The following is a 16,718-nucleotide window of genomic DNA, read 5'->3' as shown; positions in this document are numbered from 1 at the left end:
TTCTATATGAAATACAGGTAAATATGAAATCAAGAATTACTAGAATGAGTGAGTTAAGTTTGACACTGCTTTTATCAATATTCCAGCAATATCACTAAGAAATGGGCTTCACACATTGTACCCAAGTAGGGAATTGAACCCGGGTCTTTGGCATGACGAGCGAACGCTTTAACCACTAGGCTACCTTACCGCCCAAGAATTAAGACCAGTGAATATTTAATTAGAATTCAGCAGATAAATGGCATCTGTCCTGTTCCTTGTAGGAATAAAATTCTTTAAAATTAAATCAAAACGATCAATTGAAAACTCTCTGTAGATTTAGGTGTCAGTTCTGAAGTATGATACCAGAAAACAATATTATTTCAAGTAAAATATTCCTTCTGACAAAAGACAAAAAAATTAATCAATTATTCTGGAATTATACAGTTTAGTTACTAGGTAACAGCTGTAATGATAGTTTTACTCTCAAATACTTTCCAAGCATGTAACCATTTTACAATTTACTTTCATGGGGCTGAGATATCTCAAAATTTGTCGAATTCAGTTTTTATTGGACATCAACGTTTTGATCTGCTAGAACACCGAGACAGTGAGATTCTCTCAATTAAAGACAAAATCAACATACCATATTTCCTCTAATAAGCACCAGGTCTAAAATAAGCGCCGGGCTTCTAGTAAACGCCGGGGTAAAGAAGGGTTTAAGAAATAAGTGCCAGGTCTATAATAAGTGCTGGGTATGTTTTTCATGAATGTATTCTCCCTTGATCCAAAGATAGATTTATTAAGGAATGGTCCCTAACTTCGACGTAACACTCAATCTATACAGTACACTCAGTAATCGCAATGAGAGCCAGGTCTTCAATAGGCGCCGGGCCTCCAATAAGCACCAGGCTAGCTATTCTCGAAACTTCGTAAGCCCTACGAACTTCTTAAGCCCATTCTTAACACATTGGCTACTATCAAAGTTAAGAATTCTTAGGGCTACGAACGTTTCGAGAATAAGGGCCCAGGTCTGGAAGTCCGTTGAAAAAAGTGCCTGGGTGCTTATTAGAGGAAATACGGTAGATGCAAATGAGGACATATTAACCCAGGTCCTCTGATTACGAAGCTAACCTCTGCCACCTAGGATGATATGTCTATGGTTCCACAGATGAAGTTAAAATGATAGATGGAGTTCTGCTGTGAGGTAAGACTGAGATCAGCATATGACATGTCCATGTCTGAAACACTCCAAGTGGCTTTGTCAAGACTGGTGTAAGGAACTGGTGAAGGCATTCAAATGGCATAAACATCCTCGCGTTACTCTCTGGTCAGGGTTGATATGGGGAATCCTGTTGGGAGGATGCTTGAAGATGTTTTGTCATTCAGATAACTAGCACGATCTTCACCAGACTTCTGGAAGGAAAGAATTATCGTGGTTCCTGTCAGGATTGTCTCGGAGTGTTCTATCACAAATAAACATGTTATTCCTGCTGTCGGGAGATCTTGTTATACTCCTGACAGGGAAGTAACGAAATTTGGTGTCTGAAGCATTCACTCCTGTCAGGAGTATTCACACCTGTGGCCACAGCCTGTGGGGCAGTACATGCTGTTCCTGTCAGGAGTATTCACACCTGTGGCCACAGCCTGTGGGGCAGTACAGTGCTCTTCCTGCTGTTCCTGTCAGGAGTATTCACACCTGTGGCCACAGCCTGTGGGGCAGTACTTGCTCTTCCTGTCAGGAGTATTCACACCTGTGGCCACAGCCTGTGGGGCAGTACTTGCTGTTCCTGTCAGGAGTATTCACACCTGTGGCCACAGCCTGTGGGGCAGTACTTGCTGTTCCTGTCAGGAGTATTCACACCTGTGGCCACAGCCTGTGGGGCAGTACATGCTGTTCCTGTCAGGAGTATTCACACCTGTGGCCACAGCCTGTGGGGCAGTACATGCTGTTCCTGTCAGGAGTATTCACACCTGTGGCCACAGCCTGTGGGGCAGTACTTGCTTGTCTCCAGCCACTCCTTCATGTGCTGCAGGTGCCCCCCGTGGCAGCAGCCCTGGCACCAGGCAAACAGGCCTTTCACTGGATGGTGACTGCAACATACAAGATGTATATAGGAAGTTCGAAACCTGAAGTAAATGTATGATGAATTTAATGTCATTGTAAACGATTAACATAAAATGTCAATAAGGAACCGCTCAGAATATACTGAAAGTTGAAATTTAGTTTAATCATCCTATGACTTGTAGATGACGTGAGTGAATACGTGAGTGAGTGAGTGAGTGAGTTTAGTTTTACGTCGATTTAGCAATATCCCAGCATTATCATGGAGGGGAACACCAGAAAATGGGCTTCATACACTGAACCCATGTGGGGAATTGAACCCGGGCCTTCAGTGTGACAAGCGAGCGCTTTAACCATTAGGCTCCCTCACCGTCCCAGGTTTTACATGACTAAAACCAACGACAAAACAGAATTTGGAACTTGCAAACAATGCATGCAGCGCTGAATTAAAAACAGAACCAGCTGTCACGATGTTAACCTAATGAAAGACTCACAATCTGCATTGCATTGGGATAACTCAAAGTTTAGAATCAACTTAACAGCTGGTCCAGTATTCAAGTGGTTTTTACTGTCATATCTGAAAAACAGCAACTACAGATTAACGGCCCCAAATTGAACTTACTGAGGACATGCAATCAATCATAGTGGCTATGGGATGAAAGATTTTACATCTAAACCATTTCATTAGTTTCAATTTGATTAAAATCTGATTTATACTCAGATTTGATACCTCCCCCAGCCAGGCTTGGAGAAACACTTGACAGGGGGTCACATTGAAATATCTTGTGTAACTAATGTATATGCCGCCCTGTTCCTCAAAGCGATCATAGTGCTATGACAGTCATATGCCAAAGTATGGGAGTTAAGATCAGTTTAGCGCTACAATCACTTTGTGGAACTGGCCCAGGTACATAACTCACCATATACTACAGAGGTTGGCTGCCACTCTACATCTCTCACAGAGCCATCGGTTCTGCTGCAGACCACGGTTACATCTGGCACAAAGGGTGTTGATAGTTGTGGACTCTTGGTTCAAATACTTCACTTGGGGGACGTGGCTTAGTTTGATGATTTCATTTGCTTTCGACCACAGTTTATATCTGCCAAGCATTTCTGCAAACAGATCAGGAAGACACATTTAGTTTTCATCCAGTATCATACAGGAGTCATCTCTGCTTCCAATCAGCAAACAATTCATTTTATAATTTGTTTGGTAATCTTTTATCCTGTTATAGGTCACACTCCGGCACAGCAATGACAACATAACATCACTGCCACAGGCTAATTTGCATATCACGTAACCGGACTTTTCTCTTGTTTGTAATCAAACGCGCATATTCATAATAATAAGAGACTGGACTCACGAAAGCTTTTCGGCCCTCTCTTCATAAAGTTTTACATTGTTACATATATATTCTTCCACAACTGCGACAGTTAGGTCTATGACAGTACATATTTAGATATCAAACTGGCTGCATCGTTTGCTCTCCGTCGGCTTCGATGACAGCACGTGGAGCCGTACAACCTATGTAAACAAAGGATCGCTACGCAAATCGAAATAGTGTTACATGTTTTTGGATATTTTCTCAGTGAAACTAAACCATTCTATTAAAGATGTTTAGTTAGATGTGTAGATGGAAATTGCAAGATGTGACGAATCGTCACATTTTTCTGGCCTGTGGCAGAGGTACTATGCTGGCTTGCCACATGGAACTCTGGGTCGGAGAGTGGTTATAGGTAGTTAATAGTTTGATAAGTTTAAAAAATACAATTGTATGCCTCTCTTCTTATATTCTTACTAAACTAGGTGCAATTATTTACACTTTTTCTTAAAGGCAATGTTTATGCTTGTTTGTTTGTGTCTAGTCTGGCGCACCACAGCCTGAAAAATGTTCCATGACTGTTTGTTTGTTACTGCTGTTAAATTTCCTGCTTTAAGACAGTAGTCTGTAAATAACTGAGTCTGGACCAGACAATACAGTGATTGATGAGCATTGATTTCCACAGCTGAGATATGATGACACGTACGAACCATGCCAGTGAGCCCGACCACAGGATTCCATCACAAGCATGGGTTACTGAAGATCAATCTAAACCCAAACTTCTGGGAGCCAAACTCTCCTTTGTAACAGAGAATTCAGCCATGTAACAACGGGAACTCACCTATGCAACAGTGATAAGTCAGCCACATAACATCAGGAACTCACCTATGTAACAATGGAACCAGTTTTCCTGAGTTTGTTCCTCTATGACAGATCTCACCCTGTCTCCCAGGACTAGAAGAACGGACACTGGAGTCTGTACATCACCCTGAAGATAGTTTGTGTATTTATGATAACAAATATTATTTCTACAGTAAGCCCATTCTCTTCCCACAGAGGTTACTCCTGTCATATCTTCCTACGTAACCTCTGTTCTAATACGGCCCTTTCATGGTGTGAGCGTTCAAGACTCGTGATTGGAGGCAATCAGATTTAGTTGTGCAATCAGCGACGTTGTTTCAAAAGTGATTATTCGCAAGGCCTCGGTAATTTCCGTATGCTTCGAGAAAACTAAACTTCTTCCCCTGCGCGATGCGCAAACGTTTCTTCTAGACAGAACTCAGTCATGTTATGGCAGATCAGTGGCGTCTCCATCGCCCTCGTTGACAACGGACAAGCTGGTCTTTAAATGTCTTGTGTGTAGCATCAACACAAGTCCCCGGCAGATGGGGGATATTTGGTCGATGTAACGCGTGTTCTGATTGGATAGAAAGAAGGGAGATAATTCGTGTTGCGATCTTTTGCTGCTAGGGGATTTTACGAGAACCGGGAAATATGCCCGTATTAGAACAGAGGTTCGTAGGAAGATATGACAAGTAACCTCTGTGGGAAGAGAATGCAGTAAGCCACACAGGCATGAAAAAAGGAGCCATGAAGCATGCCAGTTATTTCAGCTCAATCTACGACTGTTAAATATCTTTTAAGACTCTCTGAATTTCACCAGTCATCCAGATCATATGAAGAAACATATTTTGACCCCATCAGTAGATAAACCTTAACTGAAAGGTTTAGTCAAATCACTGGCTGAATATTGACTTGTCACATTATCACTATTGACCTGTCAAGTGATCGGCATTGAAATGATCATATTGAATATCTGCTAGAATACAACAAGGTGTTTGAGAGTGACAATACACTTCTTTTGGAAGGAGTTAACACTCAACAAACTTCATAATAAGTACAGCAGTACTTATGGAATTGGACCTTGGTAGATTGATTACAGATGGCAATGGTTCTTAAGATATAACAAGTGCACTTGGAAACAAACCGCTCTGGCGGTCTGATTGGAACTTGCTGTGGCCTTGTTCAAGTCCTGATTGCTTGAGTGAGTGAGTGAGTACGGTTTTAGGCCGCTTTCAGCAATATTCCAGCAATATCATGGCGGGGGACACCTGATATGGGCTTCACATGTTGCACCCATTGATAAAAGCGGCGTTAAACGAAACTCACTCACTCACTCACTTTGGCGTGATGAGCGAAGGCTTTAACCCTTAGACTACCCCATTGCCCCCAGATTGTTTGAAGATCGAGTCATACTGTCCTTAGTTTTCCAGAATGACTTTGTCCTGAGTACTTATTGGCATCAAGTGTATCAAGCAGCATTTACAGTTGATACCTGACCTGTTATTGGCTGTTAACAATACCTGGATCGTGACAGTTGACCATGACCGGATAGTTGACCCCTGACTCAACTAGGGCTGGAACGGGTAGGAAAAAATGGAATCGAGTACCCACATGTACTTACCCGGTACCTGAATCGGAATCGAGTACCCAGAAATGTTAGGAATAAAGCGCTTCTGTCAACTTTCTGAATATTCAATCACGAGTTGACAGAGCTTTTATAGAAAACTTGAAAGGGTGGCAATAAGACTCTGAAACTGAACTTAGGCTATTTAATTTACGCCTATTTAACAAATATAGAGAGTAACACCATTACTTGCATTCCTCGTTAAAACACAGGACTTTTCGTTACCGCTGTTACTGCAACTTGACTCCTCACTGCTCATGCTCAGATATATTACAGTCGTTAATAATAACCTCCAGTAATCGGACAATACCAATGATGCAAATGTGTGTTACGGCAATAATGAAAATGACTGGTTATTATCTGCCCTTGCCGTGACAGAGTTCTCTCCTCTTCCGGGTACTCAATTCCTAGAAATAGGCCTCGAATCCAGCTGTACCAGACCCGGATTCGAGAACCCGAGTACCCGTCCCAGCCCTAGACCCAACAATGAATTCACCCTGGCCTGAGAGTGACATGTGACCCCTGACATGACAGTTACAATTGATCACTGACCAATAATGAAAGTTGACTGATAGTGACAGGTGACCCTTTAGCCGATAGTTACAGCTGACCCCTGATCAGATAAAGACAGTTGACCCCTGACCTGTTAGTGACAGTTGACCTTGACCCAATAGTCACAGCTGACCCATGACCTAATATTGAAAAACAACAATTCCACCAACCTGTTCTGCAAAGTCTCTGAGAAGCTGCGCTACACAGTTCTTCGAGTTCAGTGATGACATATTTGGAATTTTGGACACAGCCAGGAGGAAATCTTGTTCCTCCGACTCGGAAGGCACGGTACGTGTGATAATATCTGTGGCATTCCCTGAGCTGATCAAACTGTCATGTCTGCTCTCCATCTGTTCCGGAGGGGTCGTACGGTCTGAGATCTCATGACGTGGCTGGAATGCCTCACTAGGAAGAGTCCAGTCCTTCTGCAAATGGAGTGTAAGAAAAGTTTTATATGTTGTAGCACTTCAGTAACATCAAGGTATGTCTACCATAAACGATAAAACATGGCTTGAATGTTAGAAACCAGCATAGGGTGAGTACACAATTCGGTACAGCAAAGTACCCCTACAGTCCGTTGAGTCAGAAACGGACCGATGAATAGCAAATTTTATCATTGTACAAAATTGCCACATAAATATAAATAGTACACATGTTTATCATTTACTAATACCCAACAGCTTTCTTATATTTGAAAATTTTCCGGACTCCACCAAAAAGTTCTTTAAGAAACTATCATTAAAATTTTGACACAGTTCACTATTTGTTACAAGGGAGGAGTGCAGAGAAGGGACTTGTGCACGTGCTTCTCTAACACCTGGCTGTCCTTTCTCTGCACTCCTCCCTCGTAACAAATAGTAAACTGTGTCAAAATTTTAATGATAGTTTCTAAAAGAACTTTTGGGTGGAGTCCGGAAAATTCTGCATTAGTAAATGATAAACATGTATACTACTTATATTTACGTGACTGTACAATAATAAAATTGTCTTCTTGACTCAAACGGACTGTAACTTTTCTGTCTTATTGGATTTTTGTTTTGTTTGTTGTTTAACACCCCCCTGTAAATCGATTGAGTCTGGACCAGAGAATCCAGTGATCAACAACATGAGCATCAATCTACACACTTGCGATGCGATAACATGTGTTAACAAAGTCAGTGACCCTGAACCTGTTAGTGCCTCTTACAACACCAATTCTAAGCGTGATTTTCATGGGTCCTGTCTTATTCAAAGAAACAAGTACAGAACCACTATCAATACTATCAGCTGTATCCCAACCAAGTTTGTGTTAAGCTATCCGTCCTGTATTCTGTGGCCAGCAACCATCATGGCAGGTGAGAGAAGTGTTAGTCTCTCATCTCATATCCTCCATTATGTAGTATCCCTAGCAACCATGGTAAGATTGTTACAACAATACAGAAGCTGACAACACCAGTCTTATGTGTTGATACCCATGACCTCTGTAAAGTTTTCTTCAGCAAGCCATCCTTGTTGAAAGGGGAGACAAACAGTACTGATTAGTCATGGTTACTTGGGGAAGTGAGGTAGCCTAGTGGTTAAAGTGTTTGCTCATCATGCTGAAGACCTGGGTTTGATTCCCCACATGGGTACAATGTGTGAAGTCCATTTCCGGTGTCCCCTGCCGGATATTGCTGGAATATTGCTGGAATATTGCTATTGTGGCATAAAACCTTGCATCATACTCACTCATGGTCACTGACTTGGTTGATGCATCACATCCCAACCGTGTGAATTGATGCTCATGATATCAATCACTTGATTATTAACAGACTGCCAAAATATTGTCTGATCCAGGCCCACCAGAAATGGGCTTCACACATTGTACCCATGTGGGGAATCAAACTCGGGTCTTTGGCAGGGCAAGCAAATGCTTTAACCATGAGGCTACCCAACCACCCGGACAGAAAGAAGACAGAAGGAAAGACCAGAGACAGAAGGAAAGAAACAGAAGGAAGAAACAAAGACAGACACAAACAAACACACCTCTGGTTTCTCGAGGCGTGACACGTAGTCGATGCTGAATCCCAGAACATCCTGTTCTCCATCCCCAAAGAAGAAATCCCCGGTATGTTTGCTGGCCAGACCGCTGGCTATGTCTGTCATTTCACGTGGTTCGGAACTCTCCGAGTCTGAGGAGTCATCGCTGTTACCGGACGTCATCTCTGTCGCTGTCTTCTCGATGTCAGAGTCTTTATTTCCGATCATTTCACTACTGCTTTTGGCCAAGGGTTTACTTGCACCCATCTGCTTCAGTGAGCCTAAAAGGAGAAAACAACAACAAGATTCATTAATATCCCAAACATCCTTGCATCTTTAGCAAAGGAAAGTCCTTGCACCATGCATGAATACCAAATGAAAAGCAGAAATCCTTATTAGCCAAATATACACTGGAAAGATATGAAACAAACCCCACTCTCATCTGAACCTGTTACGATGGAAATACAAAATGTGATTTAACATATCTAGCATTTTGTGTATGAAAAAAAGAAACAAAGTTTCATGATAAAACTTGAATGGTTTTACAAGTTTAAGCCCTTGAAATGAAGTATGTCCGTCTGAGCAAATACCCACAAAATTTGGAAAAAGTGTCTCTCCTCTGTACAGCATAATATCTTGATGATGGTTTTTAAATTTGATGATATATTTATCAGTTAATGATGTATTTAAAATGTCATTCATAAGGGTTTCTGAGAAAATGCCAGTACTGAAGACCATGGTCAAAAGATTAACCACGGGATTAACTCACAATATAACTGTACAATAAGAACCTTTAATGATTGTTTTTAAACTGAAACTTATCACTTATTGATTCCTGTAAAGTGCCATCCTTGCAGTTTCCAAGAAAATCCGACCAAACAAACATAAATCTGGACAACAAAGTGATTATGATATGATGACATGACTGAAACTAGTGAGGCTCGCTGTTAGTTGCCTCTTAAGACAAGCATGAGTTGCTGAAGATAATTTCTCATCTGCATCTTCTACGAGACAAACCTTTTTCTGCATCCTGTTTATCGCCAGAGCTCTGGACCAGCTTCGAGACGTGCGTGAGGGTCTGTGTGGTCGGCCCGAACATCATCTTCAACAACCCCCATATCTGGGCCACCTGCTGAAGACAACGGAGCAATCATGTCACATGACAAGTCCATTATTTTCAGTGCTGATGATATACTGAGTGAGTGAGTTTAGTTTTATGCCGCACTCAGAAAATTCCAGCTGTATGGTGGCTGTCTGTAAATAATCGAGTTTGGACCAGACAATCCAGTGATCAACATCATGAGCATCAATCTACGTAACTGGGATGCGATGACCATGTGTAGGGAGCTGTTAGTATAACCTTGGCATAAAATGGTATGGTATTGCGATCATGAGATCAGTAAGTGTTAGCAGCCTCTGGTTTGTTTAATGCTGATATTCATATTTCACAGCATACAACACAACATGTGAGGACCAAGTCAGTGAGCCTGACCACCTAATCCCGTTAGTCGCCACTTACGACAAGCATGGGTTACTAAAGATCAATTCTAACCCGGATCTTCACGGGGAAGCTGGGTTTACGTAGTGGATATTCTGGCTCAATGACTTGGTTGATGGAGTGTCAATGGACATAGGAGACAGATTGGCCACCAGTCACAAACATGGAGATCAGAGATCGAAACAGATAGACAGATCAATCATCAAGACGACGGACGGAATGGACGGAATGCGGCAGACGACGTACGAACGGTGGACGAATGGACGGAAACGGACACGGACGGAATGGACGGAACGACGGAATGGAATGGACACAAGGATGGATGGAACGGAGTGGATGGATGGATGGACAAACAGACAGTGGAGGAGACCCCACACCAGTGGAGCCCCAATGGACCCATGAGACCCCATTCATAGAGCCCCAGGACGACCCTGCCACACGGCACTTGTGGCCAAGAAAAAAACTAATGGAGAGACTTGAACAGCATGGACCGAATCGAGACACCACAGACCAACCAACATGGTGGGACATTAGAAATGGCCAGCACATTTCTATGTGGACCGGACCCATGCACAGCATGACGAAAGTGGAATGACCAGGACCCGACCAGAGACCTGGAAACACAAGTGGTGAAGGAAGGATAACGAACAGTATGGATCCTTGGAATGACACAGAAGGATCCAGAGGAAGACCGACCGAAGAATGACCAAGGAAATGGAACTAGGACCCCAGGACACGACACACAGGAAAGGCATGATCCAGCAAGTGGAACACATGGACATGAGACACATGGAGGACCCGGACCACAGAGAAAGACGCACATGGATCATGGATCCCAGACCACACAGGAAGAACTGGACGCATGTAGAACACACACACACATAGGACTGAAACATGGACTGAAGAGACCCGGGAATCACATGGATGAAAAGAATGGACACGTGGATACAGTAGTGGAACGGAAAGGAAGGATGTGCAGAGACACAACACACATCTGGACACGGACTGAGGAAGGAGGAAGAGCCCCAGTGAAGACAAAGGAAATGGCATACATAAAATATGGAACAGCCAAGGATGAATAATGGAACACGGACACAGCACCAGGAACTTACACCCCAACACACAGGCATGTGAGATCCCTTGTGCATGGACAGACCCAGAGGAACCACAGATCCCAGTGGAACATGGCTGCCCCATTGTGAAGCCACACAGTGGAACACACACACACGGAACACGAACAGAGGACATTCCAGGAACACACAGAATAAATAGACAATGGCCCAGTGAACCCCAGACACAGATATCTACACACAAACAGATACAGCCAAACACACAGCACGAACACAGACAGCCCAGAAACACAAATAGACACTCCAGGAACAAACACATACACACGGAACACAGATGACCACACACACAGAGAACACAAACACACGAACACAGACCCAGGACACAGAAGAACAGAGATTCCAGGAAGAAGAGAAGAAGAATGGAACACAGAAGACAGAAACCCAGAAGATGGAGACAGCCCCAGGCACGGCCAAAGATGGAGACCGGAATTTAGAAATGGACATATAGACAACACAGGAATACACACACACAAGACAACTGAAACCACGGAAAAGGACTGAACAACGGAGAAGGAATACACGGAGTGGACAGGGACGAAAAGATAGAAAATGGAATGGACATGAATACACAATGGACACACCAATGGAATAGGTAGACTTAAATGAGAATGGATGGAAGGAGTGGAATGGCATGCCGCAGTGAAGCATGAATACCCCACTCAGACACATTATACTGACTCCGAGCCAACCAGTCCTTGTTGTACCCATTAATGCCGAGCGCCAGGCAGGGACCAACAAGTACCATATTTTAATGTCTTTTGGTATGACGCGGTCGGGGATCAAACCAGCGACCTTCTGCTCTCCAGAATAAAGAAGCTGTTATCCTTAAAAACGTGTATGCATTCATGTTCTTTCTACTTCTAAATACCATTCAAAGACTTCATAGTTTGTTTGTTTTTTAATGTTGTACACAGACAGATTCCAGCTGTATGATGGACCAGATGATTCAGTGATGAATATTGAGAACCATGATCCGTCTGCTGTGGTACTGATAATCAAGTGACCAGGTCTGACCACAAGATTCATTTTGATGCCTTTTATGATGTTGACCACTTCAGTGTTCACGAATAGCGTCTGACCCTCTGACAAATCCGGCAGATTCGCCAACGGTCAGACAGAAGTCTACAACCCGCCGGCCCCAGTGTCTGACTGTATATTTCACAATGAGTTTGACTGAAGTTGTTTTATGTGACATGTGACACTTGTTTGCTGTTTATAAATCTTATGTTTGTTAATAATTTCAATGTCAATTATAAGAAATATTAAATCTGAAATGTGTGTTTAATTTTATTCCATGGGTCGTGTGCATTTTCAAAGGGTCAGACAGACATCTGAAACTTACAGGACCCAATGTCCTGTGACTTTGAAACACCATTCGTGAACACTGCACTTCAGTGAAACCGAGTATGATGCAGATAAACCACTGATCATAGGTTTTCAGATACAACTCAGTATCTGTCAGTGGTGAATTATAGTTGGACAGAAAACAGATAACTTGCTCGTAAGCTTGATTGGACAATCCATCCCAGTGAGGTAAATGTACATTTATGGTTTCTTAAGGCTGCTTTAGATCAGCTGTAACATTAATATTTCACACAAACACCCACCAACCAGTCAATGATCTGTAAATACGTGTCTATATCGTAGTACCCGTGAAGAATTGGGTGAGAATTGATCTTCAGTAACCCATGCTTGTCGTAAGAGGCGACTAACAGGATCGGGTTGTCAGGCTCGCTGACTGGGTTGACACCAGTGTGTGAAATAAGCCAAAAATCCAGGCAGAAATATGGGCTGGTAACTTCAAATTGTTACCAGCCCCAAATGGATTTAACCAGACCAAATATGTTGAATTTACTCAGATGTATGGAACATGTAAACATTTTACCAGACCATCGGGCTTGCTAGCTGTAATTTTAAACCGTCTGTCAGAAATCTAGACCGTCTCTGGCGGTCGGACGGGCCTTATTTCATACACTGTTGACACATGTCATTGTGTCCCAATTGCATTGATCGATGTTCATGCTGTTGATTCCTGGATTGTCTGGTGTAGAATCGATTATTTACAGACCACCGCTGTATAGCTGGAAAAGTTGCTGAGTGGAGCGAATAACTAAACTCACTCACTCATCTATCTCGTAGTTAGGTATTTACTTGCGTCAGCTAGAATAAAGATAAAATTCCGTCTAAATTCACCCGTATGAGTTTGTCTCGCCCGGCAGTTGCCATCCAGTTCTTGTCTTCAGGATGCCAGTCATGGGAAAACACTGGTCCGGAGTGGGCGGTGAACACACTCTCATACCGGTCAGGCCGACGCATGTCCCAGATCTGAGGGTAGGTCAGACAGAAAGTCAAATACAAAGCTCAACCCTCACAATCTACAATCTTAGGCTTTAGCCACTGGTCAGAAACCAGTCTAGTGTAATTTGGTTTGGTCTAGCAAACTCACCTAATAATATTCAAAAGCCATTTCATAGTCTGCCGTTGATCTAAAGTTACCTGTCTTAGTGACCGTTCATAATGTGTGGCTAGTGGGAGTGAGGATGATATTTATGGAGAAGCATGTACAAAGTGAATGACCCCTATACACTTTATGTACAAAGTAAGTACCCCCTGCATGTCATGTACAAAATCAATGACCCCACTTCCCATAATTTTTAAGCATAATTTATAATATTTTTAAGTACAAAATTGCTGACGCCCTACCTCCCCAGAACAAAATGAGTACCCCCACCCCCACCCCACCCACACCCCCAAATCATCATCATAAATTTGCCAGGAGTTTGTTTATTCAGACAAATAATATGTCATGATTTTCAACCTTAGCACATTTACATGCAAAGTGTAACCATGGTAACACAAGAGCCCTCCTCACCTGGACGTTGCCGTTGTCGTACGTGGCGCCAAATGTGAAGTAGCTGTTTGGACAGAACTGAACATCTCGTACACTCTCTGATCCTTTTGCCACGAACCTTGAACTAACAGATTTCTTCCTGACGTCCTGTTGATGAAACCATCACAAACACTGAATGCAAGAGCACGCCAGTAGGGAGACATGAAATGAGTTCCCTTGTTCAGTATTATTGAATAATGACATTGATAGATTTACTCAGAAGTTGTAAAATACTTCAAAAGCAATAGCTTACTCCTGTCTTAAAACATAAATCAAGAAGAGTGAGTGGGTGAGTTGAATTTTAGGGACTGTGTCATACGTTATGGCTAGGGGGGTGATGATGATTTTTAAGGAGAAGTACGTACAATGTGAATGACCCCCCCCTAAAATTTATGTACAAAGTGACCCCCTGCACGTCATGCACAAAATCAATGAACACCCCCCCGTTCCTTTTCCATATTTTTAAAGCATAATTTTAAAATATTTTTGTGTACAAAATTTCTGACCCCCTCAAGCAACATGTGTACAAATTCGATTAACCCCCTACCTCCCCAGGACAAAAACTGGTGACCCCCCCACTAAAATCATCATATCTCTCTCTTACTCACACACACACACACACACACACACACACACACACACATACACACACAGTCCCTTAGCAATACTGCAGTAATATCACGGCGGGGGACATCAGAAATGGGCAACAAGGTTCTCCAGTGTGATGAGTGACACACACACACACACCCCACTAAACTTCAATATGAGAGTTATGGCAAAATCACACTTCTCAACACATGTCAGTGAAATACTGCAGGCATTGAAGAGTGAGGGTATTTATGTGCTGAAGTCAGTATGAATATGTTTTTACACAGCTTTTAGCAATATTCCAGCAATATCACTTCGGGGAATACCATAAAATGGGCTTAACACATTGTACTAATGTGGGGATTGAACCCGTGTTTTCCAGCATTATGAGCGAACGCTTTAACCACTAGACTAGCCCACTGCACCACTTGTCTAGGGGATATAACATTGAATTGCTATACCATAGACAATGGGACTACCTGTGTTGCTGGTGCAATAAACAATATAGATCATTTGTGTAAACTTGAAACAATTACTACGTACGAAGAGGATGACATTGCCGTCTTGAGATCCGCTGATGAGAAGCTGGTGTTCTCCACTGTGAAAGTTGACCCTGTTCACGGAACGCTTGTGATCCGCAAAAACATGTTCTGTAACAGTGAGTGAGTGAGTGAGTGAGTGTGTGTGGTTGATACCATGAGGATGTACAATGGAAAGTCATAAACAAGGTCACAGAGGCTGATCAACTGATCAGAAACATCAAATTCAACTAAAGCATGTTTCCTGTTGATATGTTTGTTAAATCAAGACATAAACAACTGATAAAGTTTCCTGACTCATAAAACTGCAGCGTAAACAACATACATGTGTGCATGTCTCAACAGGAAGTAGCCTCAATTGTCTTGATCATAGTATTGATCGATGCCTGTTTCATCTGCACAATGTTATGATTGTGTCCTGTTATGAGTTTTAATATAGGATTTACAGTCACAATCGAATATTAATCGATTACTCAGCCCCGATCATCTATCTGCATATTGTGAGTGCCAACCAGCAATAGTAACAGATATATACAGGGATTTACAGGATGCGAATACCTGCGTCCTATACCCATAAGAATTGACAATGGACGCAACCAAATTTATTAGAGCGTCCACAGGGACTCAGAAAAAGTCTAAATACTATTTGTAAAAATTCCAATCAAGTGACAATGTGTTATCACTGAGTTTGCTACTAGCTGGGTTATGGTATTATTTGCAATTTAATTACTGTAACAATGTGGTGATCATGATACACAATACAATAACAGTAGCTGAATTACAACACTATTACAACATAGTATTAATAATAATATTTATGTGTCTGGGACCCCCATTTTGTTGTCCAGGACCCCTGAAAATTAAGAGTATGAGTCCCAGGGACCCTCAAATACAGGACTCCATGTAAATCCCTGTATATATCACCAACTACCGACATACACATACAAATGTCTACATCAGTGAGATATACAACAGACATCTCTCAGCAACCTGTAAATAATGGGGTCATTGACAGCATGAATCTTAAGGACATGTTTACATATACCAGCATGGGGTACAGGAGATCTGCCAGCGGATCCATATGGGGACAAATATTTACTTTACGGAAATGTTTCCGACATTAAATGAAGAAAACATATATGCCTTGCCTTGTTTTAAACGAGAAGGCCTGTTCAAATCCCAGATGACAACCGACCCGTTTGTTGCTGCGGAGGCAAGGATGTTTTCTGAAAAGAGGACAAAACATTTACATGCAATATACAACATATAAATAGTGCAATATACAACATATAAATAGTGCAATATACAGTCAAATCCCGATGTGTCGAAGCGCTGGGGACCAAGTAATAAATTCGACTTATTGATGTATTCGAGACATAGGTATGTCTATGAGGATAGAAAAACACATGATCCAGTCCTAATTCCTCCGCCTAAGCATTTGTTTATCTAATGATTTTACCCAATCCACAAATAAACCAGACGTCATCCAGGCAGACTTGTTGTGACAGTATGAAGTCGGCAGAGATTTGACATTCTTAAAACAACGTGGCTTAGCAGATTTCCCTATCACTAATAGGGGCACCTTATCAGTTCCAGTCTGATTAGCACAGACAAGGACAGTTAGGTGTTCCTTTGATTGAGTTAACCAAATGTTATGTGCTAATTCTTCCGTTTCCGTAAAATCACTAAT

General features: G+C 42.2%; 1 protein-coding gene across 1 annotated transcript; it reads right to left on the bottom strand.

Annotated features, from left to right (window-relative positions):
• Positions 1-1,012: 1,012 nt before the first annotated feature.
• On the bottom strand, positions 1,013-16,254 carry LOC124255509 (GATOR complex protein WDR24-like; the record flags this gene model as incomplete). Its single annotated transcript, XM_046689445.1, has 11 exons — positions 1,013-1,613; positions 1,679-2,073; positions 2,965-3,157; positions 4,252-4,354; positions 6,556-6,810; positions 8,390-8,664; positions 9,401-9,521; positions 13,205-13,336; positions 13,884-14,009; positions 15,033-15,139; positions 16,177-16,254. Coding segments are annotated over 10 exons (1,526 nt in total), but the record flags the coding sequence as incomplete, so codon positions are not given.
• Positions 16,255-16,718: the final 464 nt, after the last annotated feature.

Source organism: Haliotis rubra, unplaced genomic scaffold (genome assembly GCF_003918875.1).
Source record: "Haliotis rubra isolate DU_JTF1 unplaced genomic scaffold, ASM391887v1 Scf600, whole genome shotgun sequence".
NCBI classification, from domain to species: domain Eukaryota; kingdom Metazoa; phylum Mollusca; class Gastropoda; order Lepetellida; family Haliotidae; genus Haliotis; species Haliotis rubra.
Note: the sequence above shows the minus strand (reverse complement) of the source record. Positions and strands in the feature narration are given on the sequence as shown.